Source organism: Entelurus aequoreus, linkage group LG02 (assembly GCF_033978785.1).
Source record: "Entelurus aequoreus isolate RoL-2023_Sb linkage group LG02, RoL_Eaeq_v1.1, whole genome shotgun sequence".
Classification (NCBI taxonomy): Eukaryota; Metazoa; Chordata; class Actinopteri; order Syngnathiformes; family Syngnathidae; genus Entelurus; species Entelurus aequoreus.
This window is the reverse complement of record NC_084732.1, coordinates 24,492,843-24,513,903: the sequence shown is the minus strand read 5'-3', so window position 1 is coordinate 24,513,903 and position 21,061 is coordinate 24,492,843. Positions and strand designations below refer to the sequence as shown.

At 36.6% G+C, this 21,061-nt stretch overlaps 1 protein-coding gene across 10 annotated transcripts in view; it reads left to right on the top strand.

The window, feature by feature from the left end:
* Window positions 1-20,250, top strand: part of LOC133631685 (protein mono-ADP-ribosyltransferase PARP6) — an 84,413-nt gene extending 64,163 nt beyond the window's left edge. For all 10 annotated transcript variants that reach the window (XM_062023939.1, XM_062023943.1, XM_062023944.1 and 7 more), the window contains 8 exons: window positions 105-153; window positions 261-373; window positions 5,525-5,597; window positions 10,032-10,101; window positions 12,835-12,914; window positions 13,072-13,135; window positions 13,202-13,286; window positions 19,545-20,250. In XM_062023939.1, the coding sequence (XP_061879923.1) occupies window positions 105-153; window positions 261-373; window positions 5,525-5,597; window positions 10,032-10,101; window positions 12,835-12,914; window positions 13,072-13,135; window positions 13,202-13,286; window positions 19,545-19,632 (622 nt within the window). In that variant the 3' untranslated portion in view covers window positions 19,633-20,250. The remainder of the gene's footprint in view (window positions 1-104; window positions 154-260; window positions 374-5,524; window positions 5,598-10,031; window positions 10,102-12,834; window positions 12,915-13,071; window positions 13,136-13,201; window positions 13,287-19,544) is intronic.
* The last annotated feature ends 811 nt before the right edge of the window (window positions 20,251-21,061 follow it).

Below are 21,061 nucleotides of genomic sequence, written 5' to 3'. Positions count from 1 at the left end.
AAGAGTAGCCGCTACAGCCATGGTTTTCATAAAACAACAATATTTTGACTATCAATATGGTGGATAATTAAGACTATGTAATAATGTTGCCTATCTTTCTGCAGGATTATTTCCAGTAATAGGTCCCACATCGTCAAGCTGCCTCTCAGTAGGGTAAGAAACGACTCATTACCAAAACACTTGTTTTTCTCTCATATAATGCATAATGTCCCCTCCTTCTCCTGTTTTGTTTCCTCTCTCTTATGATGTCATCGTGATAGCAACTGAAATTCATGCACACCTCCCACCAGTTCCTGCTGCTCAGCAGCCCTCCAGCCAAGGAGGCTCGTTTCCGCACTGCCAAAAAGCTCTATGGCAGCACCTTCGCCTTCCAGTGAGTACAAGTCCCCCTTCTACCATTTAGTTTGCATCCTGTCAAACTCTTTGTTGTTCATGTGGGACAATGTTGTAGTTGCTTTCGGATGGAACAGCAACAAATGCACACTTTCCTGGAACATAGAGAAGCCAAATATGTGGTTGTGAGATCACCAGCAGATGAAGCTCTGCTGAGTGTTTCACACGTGGTCCATCTGCACACCAGCAGGGCCCAAACAACTTATTGCTGACCAATAGCGTAACGTTAATGATGCCATTCATGTAAGCCAGGGGTGTCCAAAGTGCGGCCCGGGGGCCATTTGCGGCCCGCAGGTCATTTTTTAACGGCCCCACGGCACATTTTAAAAATACGCTTGAAAAAAATAAAAAACATTAAAAGTGGTATTTAAAGAGCAAACAGGTGAAATGTAACAAGAAAATGTAGCAATGTTTACTCTAATCACACAAAGCTGCCATGTAGGCTGTTTCTTTCTTTAAAAAATAATAATGAATCAAAATCAATGTCATGATGAATTATTGACCTATTCAAGGCTCCAATTACGTCACATTAAATATTTTGAGATTTTTTGGGGAAAATGTTGCATATTTTGTATTTGCCATGTAAAAAACAAAGCTGTTTTTTTTTTAAAGGGCCTAAAACGAACAAACAAAAAACATAAACAACAATAAAACTTATAATTGACAAATAGATCTGAAGTTGATCTCAAAATTATTGTTAAAAGTAAACAGTAAAAAAAAAAAAAATTATAATTAATTTTTTAACACTTTAATGAGTAGGACCCTTTTAGATCCCCTACAATTTTAGTGTGATTCGTTTTTAAGTGTCATTGCTCAAAAAATAATAATGAATTAAAATCAATGGTGTTATGAGTTATTGACATTTTTAGGCTCCAATTATTATATAATCTCAAATATACAACTTAAAAATTTTATTGGGTGAAAATATTGCATATTTTGTGTTTTTTCATTAAAAAAAGGGTTTTCTTTGACAAAATTCTTTAAAAGATTTTATATTGACAGATAGACAGAGATTTAAAAACTTGAATAACAACACAAATAATAATACTGAATATTGACACATTTTTTATATTTTTTGGACCAAAACCCTTTGGGGTCCCCGGGATCAAGCCTGAGTGGAAGCCTAAATGTATATTTTTTATACATATATTGTATTGGTTTTTAAAATGAAAAAATATCAAAATGGCCCCTGCTAGCTTTGATTTTTCAATGTGCGGCCCTCAGTGGAAAAAGTTTGGACACCCCTGATGTAAGCATACCCGACTGTCATGCTAAAGTATACATTGCATATACAGGACTACAATCTATGGGTGGTGGTGGTGGCTTACAATTATCAGCACATTTTCATTATTGACCATTATGCATTTGCCAAAGAGAAACATGCGTTTGCAAACTACAAATGGAATTTCTTCTGTTGTCATTTTGCTGTTTTTTCCAATGCCACAAAGACGGAGCCGCCCGTAAGTGCCGTTAGGTGGGGGCGGAGCAAACGGCAGGGTCACTCACTGCTCGTTGAGAGGAGCGGTACTTTACATTATCGGAGTTGCTAAAAGTTTCTTTCTTTACTCCGTAGTCGCTTTTCTGGAAACGTTTATCTTGAGGAGTCTGAGTACTCGCTAAATAAAGCGACAAAGTCACAAGTTGATAACACCAATCCTTCCTGCTCTGTCATCTTATTCTCTGGCGGACCTGGTACGTTATATGTTTATGAGGTAGCGACAAATCTGTCCTTTTTTTACAGTGCATTACTGTAAATGTAAACACAGTAAAACTGCTATTTTTATAGTAAACTTTGGCGACAGCACTTTTTACCATAAAATATACGGTCCTTTTTTTTTACAGTTCATTACTGTAAATGGAGAACCTGTACCACTGTTATTTTTACAGTAAAATTCTGGCGACTCAGCTGCCAACTTTTTGCTGTAAAATCAGTTTTTTTTCTACAGTTTCTTACAAGACAACGGTACCACTGTTATTTATTGCAGCAATCATTGGCGACTGAGCTGACAGTTTTTATTGTAAAATAGTCAATTTTACAGTGCATTACTGTAAATGAAAAAACTGTACCACTGTTATTTTTACAGTAAACTTTGGCAACTGAGCTGCCAACTTTTTACTGAAAAATCTATGATCTTCTTTTTTTTTACAGTTTATTTTGAGAAAACGGTGCCACTGTTGTTTATTACAGTTATATTTGGCGACTGAGCTGCCAACTTTTTACTGTAAAATCTGTTTTTTTTTTTTAGTTTCTTACGAGAAAACGGTAGCACTGTTATTTATTGCAGCAATCATTGGCGACTGAGCTGACAGTTTTTATTGTAAAATAGTCAATTTTACAGTGCATTACTGTAAATGGAAAAACTGTACCACTGTTATTTTTACAGTAAACTTTGGCAACTGAGCTGCCAACTTTTTACTGAAAAATCTATGATCTTCTTTTTTTTTACAGTTTATTTTGAGAAAACGGTGCCACTGTTGTTTATTACAGTTATCTTTGGCGACTGAGCTGCCAACTTTTTACTGTAAAATATGTTTTTTTTTTAGTTTCTTACGAGAAAACGGTAGCACTGTTATTTATTGCAGCAATCATTGGCGACTGAGCTGACAGTTTTTATTGTGAAATAGTCAATTTTACAGTGCATTACTGTAAATGGAAAAACTGTACCACTGTTATTTTTACAGTAAACTTTGGCTACTGAGCTGCCAACTTTTTACTGTAAAATCTGTTTTTTTTTAGTTTCTTACGAGAAAACTGTACCACTGTTATTTATTACAGTAATCTTTGGCGAGTGAGCTGACAGTTTGTATTGTAAAATAGTCAATTTTACAGTGCATTACTGTAAATGGAAAAACTGTACCACTGTTATTTTTTCAGTAAACTTTGGCGACTGAGCTGCCAACTTTTTACTGAAAAATCTATGGTCTTCTTTTTTTTAACAGTTTATTTTGAGAAAACGGTGCCACTGTTGTTTATTACAGTTATCTTTGGCGACTGAGCTGCCAACTGTTTACTGTAAAAAAAAAATTTTTTCTTAGTTTCTTACGAGAAAGCGGTACCATTGTTATTTATTACAGTAATCTTTGGGGACTGAGCTTGCAGTTTTTATTGTAAAAACTTTACAGTGCATTACTGTAAATGGAAAACCTGTACCACTGTTATTGTTACAGTAAACTTTGGGGACTGAGCTGCCAACTTTTAATGTAAAATCTGTGGTTTTTTTTTACAGTTTCTTACGAGAAAACTGTACCACTGTTATTTATTACAGTAATCTTTGGCGAGTGAGCTCGCAGTTTTTTATTGTAAAATAGTAGCTTTTACAGTGCATTACTGTAAATAGAGAAACGGGACCACTGTTATTTTTACAGTAAAGTTTTGGCGACAGCACTTCCAGTTTTTTTACTGTAAAATCTACAGTCCTTTTTTACAGTGCATTACTGTAAATGTAAAAACAGTGCAACTGTTATTTTTACAGTAAACTTTGGCGACAGTGCTTCCAGTTTTTTTTTTTACGGTAAAATCTACGGTCATTTTTTTTTTCAGTGCACTACTGTAAATGGATAAATGGTACCACTGTTATTTTTACAGTAAAATGCTGGCAACTGAGTTGCCAACATTTTACTGTAAAATCTATGGTCGTTTTTTTTTACAGTTTGTATTTTTCTTAATATAACTTACATTTAGGCAACTTTCTGCGTTTGTAAAATGATATTGAAGTCACAAAAGTTGCACCCTTTATCAAACAAACTGCTGCCTGCAAGCTTTAATGAGTACAGTATTTCAGAGCGGAGGTCAGGCAGGTCAGGGTTCTTAATCTTTTTGACCCCGGTGCCCAACTTTTCCACTACAGAGGGGCATGGGACTCACTCTAATATCAACAATAAATTCATCTTTCTTTTGATTTTAATGGTATTCAATAATTATATCTAAACTACTTACAGTCTAACAGACTAACAACCTTGGCAAATTATATGAAACCATGTGTTAATCACAGAGATTATTATTTATCTAACACATAAATCTTAGGCTTAGGTCAGGGTGATTACAAAAAAAATCTAATCAAATATACGGCATAAGAATGCACTCATAAATAAAGAATGAAAAATAAATTTGCATACAATTACTTTTTTATTTTTTTATTTACAGACAGACAGTTTTGTATTTCATTATTGTTTATTTTGTTATTATCAGAGTCCGCTTATTGACAGGGACCCACAGTTAAAATATACATCATCATATAATATACAAAATACAGTACAATACAATACATTTCAAACTCTACCCACCAAATACGTATTTACAATTTTATTTATAAATAAAAAAGGAATCTTAGATCCACCAAATTAGTCTCAATATCCTATTATTCAAATTTGATAAAAAGGTTACATCCTGAGTGTCTGCGATAATCTCATCATACATACAGAGATCAAGTCCAAAATTATGCGACTAATGTAAATTTCTTAACCATAAAGAGTGTGCTAAATGTACTAAGTATAGCGTCACAATAAATTTAGCTTAGTGCGAGAATAAATAATATAACTCAACAATACTAAATAATAAATATGGTTCTAAACTAAACTGTCAATAAAATGCAAATGAAAAAACAGTTTCACCACTTTAGTCATAATTTTTTCGCTTAAGAAACTTATTATGACTTTAGATCCAGACTTCTTCTGTTTGTTTGATATTGTCATTACTGCCACAAGTGGTGGAAAAGTGTATTGCAACTGAGTACCGCTGCGGCCGATACGGACCACAGCTGAGGTTAAGAAACACTGTATTAAAAAGTGTAGGATACCATTTTGTTTGTACAAAGCAGTTCCCTAATGGTATTTAATAATAACATTGAATATATACAAATATATTTAGTTTTTTTTGTTTATTTTGTACCTCCTCATTCGACATGAGCAAGTCTATCCAAACCGGGTATTGTGTCTAATCGTGCAAAGGCTGCTATCTAAGAAAACAACGTGTGCTTCTCAAACGTCAATACATTACAGCTCAATCATACTTTTAATGGTCAAACAAGCTGACGCACATTTTTAAAATATGCATGAATTAATAAGAAGCCAGACTGAACTGCATCATTTTATCATGCCTCTTCTCTCTCATCTCTTCCTACACTTGCTCTAGTGGGTCCCATATAGAGAACTGGCACTCTGTTCTGAGAAATGGACTAGTCAATGCCTCGTACACCAAACTGCAGGTACCTGCACCTTCACTGCACTACGCCTTCTCGGACCTTCAGCCTGCTTTCAAACAGAGCAGGCTGACTGTCCGGCTGATTCATTTTTGCAGTTAATAGATGCCAGCTTCCCTTCTGGGCTGTATTGCCAGTAGAGTTTTGAGCCAACAGGGCGCACTGGTAGGGTCTTCCTGGCCAATGTGGGCAACACTGGACGCCACACCTCCAAGGACGGTGCCATCAGCTGTTATAGGAAGCTGCCCGTGCGCCCTCTTGGGGTGAACCACTTAGAGCACAGTGTAGGCTAGGTGTGACGCCGCAAAGGAAAACTGGACCTGTAGTGAGTAAAGACTTCTTCTTGTAAGGAAGGAGAGCTTCTGTCAAACAAGGTCAGTATCTGGAAAACATTGTACTCAAAGGGGCAACACGGAACTGACCATGCAGGTGGAACTATTAATTCCCTCGACGCATGCTAACTCAGAGAACCAGAAGCAGATTTAAAGTTGGAATTTTACTGCAAATCTGCTGCTTTCGAACAATCACCGGCCACTTCATTAGGTACAGTAGGAGTAGGAGCAGTGATTTTATGAGCATGAAGTAAAACATGTTGTGGAAATGTCAGGAAAAAAATTATAATCTTAAGAAAAAAAGTAACACTTTTATGAGGGTAAAGCCATAATATAATTTTTTTAGAAGCATACAATTGTAACATGTTTTTTTCTAAAATTATATTATGAAAAACAAAACAAAGAATAGCGTTTTACATTTTTCAGAAAATTAGGTTGTGGTAAAAAGTTATAACATATTTAAAAAACTTATAATATTCAGAGAATAAAGTCAAAATATTGTTATACTGTATATGTTACAGCCTAAAAAACTTTTTTTTTTACCGAGTACCACCATAATGTCAAAGTTAAAATACAGTAGCATAGTGGGCGTAAGTATTCATTAAAAACTAAGGCAGTTTTATTTAACAAGTATATTTAATATTTTGGAAACTGTAACCTTACACACAGTTTGAACACTGTGTTGAATATGGGACAATAAAACGCTGTACTTAAATAATCAAATCTTTGGTGTACCACTATTGGTGCATGTACCACAGTTTGAGAATCAATGGCCCAGATACAATTTAGAGGAAAAAACATCCCAAGAAGAAACTTGAAATAGTGGTTGTATTTAACTGACATTAATAACTTAGTGGTGGGCCAGCAAGCGTCTGTTATCATCGCCTTCTGGGTGGCCTTTTGCCTTTCTCGAAGAAAAATGCCCGATGCTTGCGTTATTTTAAGCTGTTGGAACCGTTCAAATTGCGAAAAGGATAAAAGTTTCTTCAGAGTTCCCGGAGAGGTAATCAAGAAAAGCGAAAGAGTGAACATTTTTACAAAAGAGATGAGAAAAGGAGCACTCCAGTCGAAGAAGGCAGCGTTAAAGAACGCACAAGTTTGCAGTGACCACTTCGTTAAGGATATACTTCTACCATTTAGTATTTCCCGTTTAAGTATTGCCGTATTTTCCGGACTTTAAAGGGCACTTAAAATCCTTTTTTTTCCTCAAAACTCGACAGTGCGCCTTATAACCCGGGACGCCTAATGTAAGGAATACGTTTGGTTGAGCTTACCCACCCCGAATAATTTTTATTTGGTACATGGTGTGATGATAAGTGTGACCTGTAGATGGCAGTCAAACAAACGAGATAAGTGTAGGCTGCACCGTTTGATGTGCTTCAACATAGGAGTATTATACACCGCTACAACAAAGATGACGGGGAGAAAATGCTGCCGAAGGTGAGCCACGTAAATAAGACCACCCACAAAACGGTGCGTCCAGAAGTGACAGTCAGAAAGCGGCTTGAAGATGATCTGTAAAACATAATCTATGCAACATTTTGACCAAAGACCCACCATCACATGTTATGTAGACCACAAGGAAGTGTTTAGAAAAAAGCCTAATAATATGACTCCTTTAATGTGCCCTATAATCCGGTGCGCCTTATATATAAAAAAGATAAAAAATAGACCTTTCATCTGCAGTGCGCCTTATAATCTGGTGCGCCCTATGGTCAGGAAAATATGGTATCTTGATATTATTTATATTTCTTAAAACACATTCCTGCTACGAGTGTTTCATAAAGCACCAACTTGGCGAGTCAAAGGAAGCAAATGTGAGCAAAACCTGAAAGTTTTTCATAAATAGACCTCCATGCTTTTCCAAGTTTTGTCGTGTAGAATGGCGTCTGGAGCACCAGATAGTTTGACGTGTCTGGGAACTTCGACGTATAATCCCTGATATCACTCGACAAATCTTATTTTGATAACATATAGGGATGGATTATATTGCACAGTTTGCATTTATTTGTTCATATCTGCCTTTAGTGGTAAGATCTAGGCCCCTTGCATACTCTGATAGTTCGCACTCTGTTTGCTGCTCAATAGCCATTTTGATTTGGTGGCCCACCACTTTGTTCACTTCCGTTCAAAGGTCACAAATGCAAATACAACCTATTATGAAAAATAATTTACAACCCGGCAAAATTTAAAAAAAAAATGCAAACAAATGTAATAATGTAAGAAGAAAAAGGTTCCACAAATAACAGGCTTTATCATTTATAAAGCTAAAGTGTAGATCAGGGGGTGTCCAAAGTGCGGCCCGGGGGCCATTTGCGGCCCGCAGCTAATTGTTTACCGGCCCGCCACACATTCTGGAAATACTATTGTAAAAATAAAAAAGAACATTAAAAAAAGTGGAATGAAGTGAAATCTAACGAGAAAAAGTTGCAATGTTGACACAAAAGCTGCCATGTAGGCTGTTTATTTTTCTTTTGTCTTTCTTTATTTTTCTTTTTTTGCCATTGCTCCAAAAAAAAGAAGACAAAAAATCCATGTTATAATGAATTATTTTCAGGGCTCCAATTACTTCAAATATTTCACTTTAAAATGTTTTATGTGGTAAATATTGCATATATTGTGTAGTAGCCATATAAAAACATCAAAGTTTTCTTTGACAAAAGCGCATAAAACAAACAAAATAATTGTTGCAGCATAAAATCAACAGATATATCTGAAGTTGATCTCGTAACTTAAGTGTTGAAAGTAAAAGAAAAACCTAATAAAAACTTATCACTTAATGAGTGGGGCACCTTTTGGATCCCAAATATATTTAGTGATTTTTTTATTTATCTTTTCACTGTGATTACTCAAAAATATGAAAGAATTAAAATCAATGGTGTCCTGCATTATTGATCTTTTAGGGCTCTAATTACTAAATACTGCATATTTCAGTTTTACTATAAAAAAACTAAGTTGTTTTTGACAGAAAAGCCATAAAACATTTTTTTTTATTTGTATTACTTTATATCAACTTGAAGTTGATATAGAGATTTACTGTAAGTGTTAAATAATGAAAAAATAAAAATAATCTGACTTATTTTTAACATTTTAATGACTGAGACCCTTTATGGTCCCTGGGACCCCTAAAGGTAAAATAAATAAAAAATCCATATATTTTGTTATGGTTTGAAAATGAAAAATATCAAAATGGCCCCGACATGCTTTAATTTTTCCGTGTGCTGCCCTCAGTGGGAAAAAGTTTGGACACCCCTGGTGTAGGTGCAGGCTGATTCTTACATAGTGTAACTTCCTAGCGACTGTATAAATGTTGTACATCTATTATAAGCAATTATATAACATTTTAATACATTTATTATAAGCAACTGTATAAAACTTCATCCATCTAATATCAGCAATTGTCTTGCATATGAATTGTGCTCTATAAAGAAACTTGCCTCGCCTATAATCTCTTGGGTTGGTTTACAAAACGGAAACTATCAAAGTAGCCCCAACATTTTTAGGTTATTCAGTATGTTGTCCTCGCCAAATACTACGATAAAATGTTCAGTGCCACAAAATCAAACTCATTGTCGTATGTTTCAGTCAGTGTCGATAAAAATAGAGCATTATTCACTCTGTGGAGGCAGAATTGTTTTTCCATACAGTATTGGATGTGTACCTAATGTTGTGGGCGGTGATCACAAACAGGCTTGTTATATTTATATACTGTTTTAAATGTTGACGTATGACCTTCAATACATGCATTATTATGTCACATTGCATCTGTTCATTTTTTAAACATTTTCATTTACAGTTGTTTTTTAGAATATAACATATGATAAGCAAAAACATTGGAGCTTGGATAGATTATAAATATAAAATATGTAAATCGCTTCCTCCCTACTTTACACATGCACTATCATCTCTTAACATTGCCCCCAAACCATACATTTTTTTCATCACACTGCAATGGAATGTGACATCTGCCATCCCCAATATGCCATCACTCTTTTCCTACATTAGAATTTCTATTGCAAGCAAGTAATGGACATATAATGCAAGACGCTGTATTTTGGTACACTATGGGTTAAAATGACCATTCTCTCCTGCTCTTTCCAAACCCAAGCTACACGGGGCCGCGTACGGGAAGGGCATCTATCTCAGCCCCATCTCCAGCATATCTTTTGGATACTCAGGTAGGAACAAATCCTGATCCCCATCTGGAACCCCAGTATCACATGTGTGAAGAGTTTTCAGGGGATGCTGCTGTGCTGTACGGTATCGTTTGTCCATTTCAACTACTGGGCCTTCTACTGTACCATTTTTCGTAGTGGCTGCGTAAATAATGACTGTTAAAGACTTTATGTGTACTGCTCCATCCACCTTTAATATTGCTACGCTTGCATTCGTTCTTCAATTCTCTATTGCTAATTACTTCCCTCATAATAGTATAATACGGTACATGGTCAAGCTGCTACCATGATAAAACCCTTTATTAACTGTGCAGTCAACATTGTAATATAACGTTTTTATATATTCGACCATCAGACAGGTGCAAAAATATTTTATCCACAGTTAATTAGGGCTGCAACAACTAATAGATTAAATCGATTAAAATCGATTATTAAAATAGTTGCCGATTAATTTAGTCATCGATTCGTTGGATCTATGCTATGCGCATGCGCAGAGTTTTTATTTTAAATTTTTTTTTAAAGTTTTTATTTTATTTATTTATTTTTTTAAATAAACCTTTATTTATAAACTGCAACATTTACAAACAGCTGACAAACAATAATCAAAATAAGTATGGTGCCAGTATGCTGTTTTCCCCCCCAATAAAATACTGGATAGGATAGAAATGTAGTTTGTCTCTTTTATCCGATTATTAATTGATTAATCGAAGTAATAATCGACAGATTAATCGATTATCAAATTAATCGTTAGTTGCAGCCCTACAGTTAATGCTTAGGTACAATCCTCATTTTTCAGGATTAGGATTCTATTTATTGTCATTACAACGTGGTCAAATCTAATCCATAAATGCATTAATTTGTAAAAAAAAATATTTATGTATGTACAGTGTAAACTGTATAATGATTGGATAATTTATAAGTATAGGTAATGGATAGAGAGTGCTGTAAAAATATACACAAGCTTTTACACTCTTTGTTTACGATACACCTGTAAAAATAATTTAACCACTGTTAATTCGTGTATCATACATTTTTAAATATATAACCAAAACTAAGAGAATGAAATAACTTGTATTTTTCAATATCTTCAATTCTTGTCTCGGTTAACAAAGACATGCCATAACTTCAACTTTGTTTTTGTCTTCTTTTCGTTTTTTACCTGCAAGCCCAAGAAAAACTACTTTCGGGTAGACTTGATTTCTCAAATGGAATAGCAAAAAGTATGTTGAAAATGTCCGTTTGTCCATTTTCCAATTGTGCACAAAACCGAAAATTGGAAAAACTTTTCAACAAAGTAGTTTTTTTTTAAAGTTGTTTTTTATGTTGACAAACAAATGAACAGATAACAGTAGTGTTAAGTACCTGTACTTGGAACACAATCTTTCCATCGCCAGACTCGATATGCCGGCCCCTCTTGGTGTGACGTCATCTACAGGACAGGAGACCATTTCCCCGACAGTGTCCCCGACAGTGTAGAGTGTAGAATAAGGCATTTAAAACTTATTATTTTGATCACTTAATTGCATGTTTGTGTCACCCTGGTCCATGGTTACTTTAAAACTGATATAGTTAACATTATGAAGAAAATAGACATAAAATAATCGCCAGTTCCGGAGTTCTCGTGTTCTTCCACAGACACCATCGCATGTGTTTATTCATGCTCTTTCAGCATTTCCTAGAACTTCTTGAGAAAAACATCAGTGAAAGAGGACAAAAAATACTTTCTTTTTTTTCTTACCTTATTTTTCTCTTATTTTTGATTGCCGGGCCTGCTTTTCTTTCCCTGTTTATATCGTGATTCTGATGACGATGCTACCAAAACACAAACTACACTTGGGTTGTACGGTTTACCGGTATTAGTATAGTACCGCAATACTAATGAATCATAATCGGTACTACACCTATAGTCTCTGAAAAGTACCCGTTTGACAGGGTTAAGTAGATTAATCATTCATTTTCTACCACTTGTCTTTAATAATTCGGACAAAATAATAGAATGGAAAATGACACAATATGTTACTGCATATGTCAGCAGACTAAATTAGGAGCCTTTGTTTGCTTACTTACTACTAAAAGAGAAGTTGTCTTGTATGTTCACTATTTTATTTAAGGACAAACTTGCAATAAGTAACTTGCAATGTACCGTAAGATTTTTTGTTAAAATAAAGCCAGTAATGCAATTTTTTTGTGGTCCTCTTTATTTAGAAAAGTACCGAAAAGTATAGAAATAATTTTGGTATCGGGACAACACTAAACTACACAATATGAACTTACCTCCAGTCTTTTGTGGGTGACGTCAGCAGACTGATGCAGGCCCGTCCACATTTTGGCGCTAAAAGTGACCGTTCTCAAAAGTGCTGTAAACTTAAAAAAAAAAAAAAAAAACAAGCCTAAAATTACTACTGTCTATTTTGGGCAGAATTATGCCTGTCAACTTTATTCTTAGAGTTCCAGAATACAAGTGCCAATGTTGTGAACACTCGAGTGGCCCTTTAAGTCACGCTATCATTCTTTACTGCGGTCAGTTCACCATATTACACATTCCATTCTTGTCCAAAATCAATTACTGTACAATATTACTGTACTGGCGTTTCGGTTCAGTAAATTTGACGCAAGGGTGAGAGCTCTGTGGGTAAAATTGTCTTTGGTATGAGACAGAGGAGACCGCCAGAGGACAATTCTTACTACTGCTCAAACTAAGGTCATTGTAATGGAATTGTGTTGTGTTACGTGCAGGAATGGGGAAAGGACAACACCGCATGCCCACGAAAGACGAGCTAGTGCAGCGTTACAACCGCATGAACACCATACCACAGGTGAGGGACAAACGATATGAATTTGTCACCGAAAACCAGCAGCCAATGAGCCGAATCCAGCTTGTGAGGGAGTTTAATAATGCCAATCTAAATCAATACGAACAACTCAGAAAAGCATTTTTCCGTAAGTTAACTGTTTTTTTGATGTTTTGAGCAGAGCCGTCCAATACAATCAAGGTTTCTTCAAAGTCGAAATCTGAACTGCATTGCACTTTGTGAAGGTGAGACCAAAAAGAATAACGAGTAAGAATGGTGTACTCACCGCTCTTTTTTTTTCCCCCCCACAGTCATCACATCCAAGGATCTGCAGAAGCACGGCAACATTTGGGTGTGTCCAGTGTCGGACCATGTTTGTACTCGCTTCTTTTTTGTGTGAGTAATCGTCGTATTTAAGACATATTTGACCATTTTTTCCAATTTCTGTCAAAAGTAGCCTTTATTTTATATGTTTTGGATTTGTAATTCTTCTTTGTCTTCTTGGGGTTTTGGCAACGGATCAAAAAAAAACATTTCCCTCCAATTGCTCTAGATCAGTGGTCCGCAATCGAGTCGCAGAGAAACATTAAATGATGTATTAGCGACCACATTTTCTATGACTTAAAGGCCTACTGAAATGAAATGTTCTTATTTAAACGGGGATAGCAGATCCATTCTATGTGTCATACTTGATCATTTCGCGATATTGACATATTTTTGCTGAAAGGATTTAGTAGAGAACATCGACGATAAAGTTTTCAACTTTTGGTCGCTAATAAAAAAAGCCTTGCCTTTACCGGAAGTAGTGTGACGTCGCAGGTTGAAAGGCTCCTCACATTTACCCATTGTTTACACCAGCAGCGAGAGCGATTCGGACAGAGAAAGGGACGATTACCCCATTAATTTGAGCGAGGATGAAAGATTCGTGGATGAGGTACGTGAGAGTGAAGGACTAGAGTGCAGTGCAGGACGTATCTTTTTTTGCTCTGACCGTAACTTAGGTACAAGGGCTCATTGGATTCCACACTTTCTCCTTTTTCTGTTGTGGATCACGGATTTGTATTTTAAACCACCTCGGATACTATATCCTCTTGAAAATGAGAGTCGAGAACACGAAATGGACATTCACAGTGACTTTTATCTCCACGACAATACATCGGCGAAGCACTTTAGCTACGGAGCTAACGTGTTATTATCGTGCTTAAATGCAAATTGAAACAAAAGAAATAAGCCCCTGACTGGAAGGATAGACAGAAGATCAACAATACTACCAAACACTGGACCTGTAACCACATGGTTAATGCTGTACCGCCTGGTAAAGCCTAGCAATGCTGTTGTTAACGACGCCATTGAAGCTAACTTAGCTATGGGACCTCGACAGAGCTATGCTAAAAACATTAGCTATCCACCTACGCCAGCCCTCATCTGCTCATCAACACCCGTGCTCACCTGCGTTCCAGCGATCGACGGCGCGACGGACTTCACCCGATCATCGATGCGGTCTGCGGCTAGCGTCGGATAGCGTGTCTGCTACCCAACTCAAAGTCCTCCTGGTTGTGTTGCTGCAGCCAGCCGCTAATACACCGATCCCACCTACAGCTTTCTTCTTTTCCGTCTCCAATGTTCATTAAACAAATTGCAAAAGATTCACCAACACAGATGTCCAGAATACTGTGGAATTTTGCGATGAAATCAGAGCTTTTTGTATTGGATCCAATGGGGTCCGAATACTTCCGTTTCAACGATTGACGTCACGCGCATACGTCATCATACATAGACGTTTTCAACCGGAAGTTTCGCGGGAAATTTAAAATTGCACTTTATAAGTTAACCCGGCCGTATTGGCATGTGTTGCAATGTTAAGATTTCATCATTGATATATAAACTATCAGACTGCGTGGTCGGTAGTAGTGGGTTTCAGTAGGCCTTTAAATGTTAAGAGTATGTAAAAGTTTGACTCCTACCTTGTTTACTTTCCTGACGTCTTCATTAAAGTTTTGTAATCAGAAATATCAAGAAGCTAATATGTGCCAAACATGGTGAAGTGTGGTGAGAGTTTTGTATCTATTACCCACCATGCCCCATAATGGATTTATATATGTGTAATTTTGAATTATATATACATGTTTTATAATGTCCACAAAGGTAAATGTGTGTTATGTGCGACCGTGTGTTGACTTTATTTGTTGGTTGTTGGAAAGTTGTTTGGAGTGGGTCATAAATATTAATGCTATGCTCAAGGGCAGGCAATACAAAATAACCTTGTGGTCGCTAACTAGTGATTTAATCAAACTACACATGTAGGCGGTAAAATCTACCCAATATCACACCAAAGAAATTTGCAGTGGTATAAATTTAGATAAAAAAACACACCGGGGCCAATCTTGTTAAACTTGTGATGTCTCGCAGGTCGCATTGAAGACTCCGGCGGGCTGTAGAGTGGACACCTCTGAACTAGTTGTTAAAACAATATTAACATACATGTACTCTTGGGGGGCCCCCTAGAGGCCGCGGGGTCTTAATTAAGCAACCGTTTAATTCGCCTATGCCTGCATAGAGGTCAGATTGCATTCACAGTAGCAATCCCATTTTATTTCTAATATGAAGAGCCATTAAAAAGATTGAATTTGACAAAAAAAATCAAACCCTGCTTTGTGTAAGTAATCTTAATGAATAAAATGTATTTGTGCCAGATTGTAGCCAAGGGATAATTTCCATCTGCAGTCCCTGGCAGGTTGATGGTATAAACAACAAGGTCCATAAAAAGTGAAGTTACACAGCACCAACATCAGACATTAACAGTGCAATAAAATACAGACTCGGATATACAAATAATTTTAAAAAAATACAAAGGAGACCCATCTAAAACAGTAGGTTGCTGATCAAAAAGTGCATAAGGCAGGTGGACAAAGTGCTATAGTGCTAATAAAGTGAAGTGTGATAAATTGTTGCATATAATGATAAGAAAATACACATCTCCTTTGGCCTAGCAAGATAAAGTTCTGATATTATTGCACATAGCCCTTTTACATAAGTAGTTAGTGTCAACAGATTGTACCAAAACAAAACCTACGTAAGTGTATCTATGTATGAAATACTGCACACAATATGAATACATAACTTTTAGAATAGAACAAGAAATCCATAAAAATCCATTGGAACTAATGGCAAGTATGTCTAGTTTTATGATATATCTCTGCTCATGTCCTCGACGACGACGAATCCCTTATAACGCTTTAGATACGTGAGCCAAAAAATAAGCCCACAAGCTAGCGAAAATGATTAATAAACAAAAGTCTTTAAAGAGCTTTTTTTTCCAAAGGGAAAAAGTTCAGGGCTCCCACTAATCAGCGTCATGAGTTGGATTATTTGGTGCATTCATTTTTGCTTTATTTATCTGCCGCATGTGGAAGGCCGGTCCGTGAAAATAATGCCTACATTAAACCGGTCCCTGGTGCAAAAAAGGTTGGGGACCCCTGTTCTAGATTAATCGGAGATCCATAGATGGATTAATTTAGAATTATCGTAGCGCAGATTAATCACACTATTTTTTTTGAGCACACAAGCTCCTTTACCTTAACCATGGATGGTTACCTGACAGGCGCAGCAGGTTGCTTTAGGGCAGGGGTCGGCAACCCAAAACGTTGAAAGAGCCATATTGGACAAAAAATACAAAAAACAAATCTGTCTGGGGCCGCAAAAAATTTAAAAGCCGTATATAAGTCTTATAATGAAGGCAACACATGACGTAAGTGTCTATATTAGCTATAATAGCCTACTATCAAAATGACTGTCACAGGCTGAAGCAAATCTTCGTTGACAGAAATGTTGAAATTTAATTATTATTCTACACATTTTTATAACATTAGAAGCCATTAGTAAATCAGAGGCTACTTAGAAGTTGAGATAACTCTTGGAAATTACTGGCTTTTAATGGCCAAAGCTGTAGAAGGGTGTGTCCAAGTTAAAGGAAATGACAGGCTGCCTTCTTTTAATAGATTTATTACAATCTTTGGTAAGCTAGTTAACGTTTGCTTTGGTCTGGAACAACATGGCACACAAACAACTATGAGAAATGCAGCCAATATTACATACATATAATATGTCATGAGACATGCACAACTAAATTATATACAAAGAGCATAAAAGTAAAGGAAATTAAATGAGCTCAAATATACCTACAAATGAGGCATAATGATGCAATATGTACATACAGCTAGCCTAAATAGCCTGATTATCACTCCAACAAGTCAATGACATCAACAAAGCGCACCTTTGTGCAATCGCGCACAGCATGAAACTTTTGGTGGACAAAATGCGACAAAGGAGTGGAAGATTGTACATGTAAACAAACTGTTGCGTCACAGTCCACACTATGGTGAGTTCAAGGGCCGCCGAAATTAGGACGAAACGTTGTTCACCAAATACTCATATTAAACATATTAAACAGTGGGCTTTCCAACAATTGGGAACGTTTGTGTCATGTTTGTCCTCAAACAAAAACCGTACTAAAACAAAAACATTTATTTTTCCATTTTCAATCCTTTTTTAAAAATGCTCCAGGGAGCCACTAGGGCGGCGCTACAGAGCCGCATGCGGCCCGAGAGCCGCGGGTTGCTGACCCCCGTTTTAGGATGAGTGATCCGGTCAATGCATACTTCTCCAAACCATTCGGAGCTTTTCTTCCTGTCGCTCACACACCAGTGACCGAGAGAAACAGAGAGCGGCTGAATGAGTGTCTCATGTTAGTAAACAACAGTTGATTTTAAGACAACGGTGATTAATGAAGCAGAGCCATCAAACACATGTCCAGCAGCTAACACGTATAATATTATTTTGGGGGTTTTATTTAGAAAATATGAGTTTTTTGAAATTTTGCAACACCAATCTTGAAAAAAAGTGTATAGTTTTGTATTTAGGGTGAATATTCAATTAAATAGACTGCAAAGACAATATATTTAATGTTCAAACTGAGAAACGTATTTAATTTTTTTTTGTGCAAAAAATCATTAACTTAGAATTTAATTAAAGATGGCAGCAACACGTTGCAAAAAAGTTGGCACAAGGGCATTTTTACCACTGTGTTACATAGCCTTTCCTTTTAACAACACTCAGTAAATGTTTGGGAACTGAGGAGACCCATTTTTTAGGTTTGATGTACAGCTTAAGTTGTTCAACAGTCCGGGGGTCTCCGTTGTGATATTTTTTTTACACTTTATAATGTGCCACACAATTTCAATGGGAGACAGGTCTGGACTACAGGTAGGCCAGTCTAGTACCCGCACTCTTTTACTATGAAGCCACGCTGTTTTAACACGTGGCTTGGCATTGTCTTGCTGAAATAAGCAGGGGCGTCCATGATAATGTTGCTTGGATGGCAACATATGTTGCTCCAAAACCTGTATGTACCTTTCAGCATTGATGGTGCCTTCACAGATGTGTAAGTTACCCATGTCTTGGGCACTAATACACCTCCATACCATCACAGATGCTGGCTGTGATGACAGTCCGGAGTGAAGTAAAGTGAATTACATTTATATAGCGCTTTTTCTCAAGTGACTCAAAGCGCTTTACATAGTGAAACCCAATATCTAAGTTACATTCAAACCAGTGTGGGTGGCACTGGGAGCAGGTGGGTAAAGTGTCTTGCCCAAGGACACAACGGCAGTGACTAGGATGGCGGAAGCGGGGATCGAACCTGCAACCCTCAAGTTGCTGGCACGGCCGCTCTACCAACCGAGCTATACCGCCCCGTCCGGATGGTCCTTTTCCTCTTTGTTCCGGAAGACACGACATCCACAGTTTCCAAAAATAATTTTGAATGTGGACTTGTCAAGACCACAGAACACTTTTCCACTTTGCATCAGTCCATGTTAGATGAGCTCGGGCCCAGCAAAGCTGGCAGCGTTTCTGGGTGTTGTTGATAAATGGCTTTCGCTTTGTATAGTAGAGTTTTAACTTGCACTTACAGGTGTAGCGACAAACTGTAGTTACTGACATTGGTTTTCTGAAGTGTTCCTGAGCCCATGTGGTGATATCCTTTACACACTGATGTTGGTTTTTGATGCAGTACCGCCTAAGGGATCGCAGGTTGCAGGCTTAAATACGTGCAGTGATTTCTCCAGATTCTCTGAACCTCTTAAATATATTATGGACTGTAGATGGTGAAATCCCTAAATTCCTTGCAATAGCTGGTTGAGAAATGTTGTCCTTAAACTGTTGGACAATTTGGTCACGCATTTGTTCACAAAGTGGTGACCCTCGCCCCATCCTTGTTTGTGAATGACTGACCATTTCATGGAAGCTGCTAATTTATACCCAATCATGGCACCCACCTGTTCCCAATTAGCCTGTTCACCTGCGGGATGTTCCAAATAAGTGTTTGATGAGCATTCCTCAACTTTTTTGCCACTTGTGCCAGCTTTTTTGAAACATGTTGCAGGCATCAAATTCCAAATGAGCTAATATTTGCAAAAAATAACAAAGTTTTCCAGTTCGAACGTTAGGTATTTTGTCTTTGCAGTCTATTCAATTGAATATAGGTTGAAAAGGATTAGCAAATCATTGTATTCTGTTTTTATTTACCATTTACACAATGTGCCAACTTCTATGGTTTTGGGTTTTGTATATGATACACGATTTGTGTATGTGCAGGTACGAGGACGGCCAAGTGGGGGACGCCAACATCAACACCCAGGAACCTAAGGTGCAGAAGGAGATCATGCGTGTGATCGGGTGCTAGAGCTTGCAGAGTTTCTACTAGAGCTCTTCATGTACAGTAGATCCATGCGTACCTTTTGGCGGGATGCACACAAAACCGGACATGAGACGGACAAAACGAGCGATGAGCGAATGTTTGGAGGCGAGGCGACCTCCGGCCACGGGACAAAGCAAAGAGTCGAGCTCCAGGAACATCAAGTTTATTCCTTTACTTTGAGTCTCTTATCTTCTCCTACGAACCGTCAGACCATGTCGCCACTTTTGACATTCCTGGCAAAAAGCTGCGGTAAAGGACAGAAAGAGGAACAAGACGTCGTCACTGGCATGGCTTTCCACAGTTACATCCTGCTTCGAATGACATTTCCTTTTTCCACTTATCATTTCTCTCTATATACTGTATATCTATTTCTGATTTATGGCACATCGGTGAAGGATGTGCCGCTGTTGTCTTGACAAAGACATGATCGCTGATCTTTTTTTATTGAATAGCGTTTGAGTAATGGCATCAATTATGTCTGTGCAATTGTTATCTAAAGGGCAAAGCTTGCTCTGTTGTTTTGTCCTTTTTTTGTCCCCTGAAATTTATTTGTCAGAATTTAATAACAGGCTTGAACTATCCACTAAAGTCACTTTGATTTGATGACATTTTTGGAGTTTCATTATTTCTCAATATGATCCAACACAGTCAAACATCCCAGAAGGTAAAAGTCTTCTCTCATTTTGGACAAACCTAAATATACATTGATTAATATACATTTACAGTGTAATATACATTTACAGTATATAAAAGCATATATATATATATATATATATATATATATATATATATATATATATATATATATATATATATATATATATATATATATATATATATCCATCCATCCATCCATTTTCTACCGCTTATCCCTTTCGGGGTCACGGGGGGTGCTGGAGCCTATGTATGTAGTATGTGTGTGTGTGTGTATATGTATTATATATATATATGCGTATGTGTGTGTATATATATACAAACGTGTATATATAAGTGTATATATGTGTATACATATATATATATATGTGCATATGTACAGTATATGTGTTCGTGCACACATACATACTATATGTATATATATATATACATATATATGTATATATTCGTGCACACATACATACTATATGTATATATATGTATATGTATATATATATATATATATATATAAATGTACATACATATATATGTAAATACATATATATACAGTATATATGTATATAAATACTGTATATAAATATAATTTGTATGAATACATATATATGTATATGTACAGTATATGTACTGCATATATAAGCATCAGATTTGCCATATCACATATGTCCAATATTTAAAAGGCACATAGGAAATTAGAAAAATGGGCTACCTACTATACCACATATGAGACACTAAGCCTTGGTATTAGTATTTCTTTAAAAAT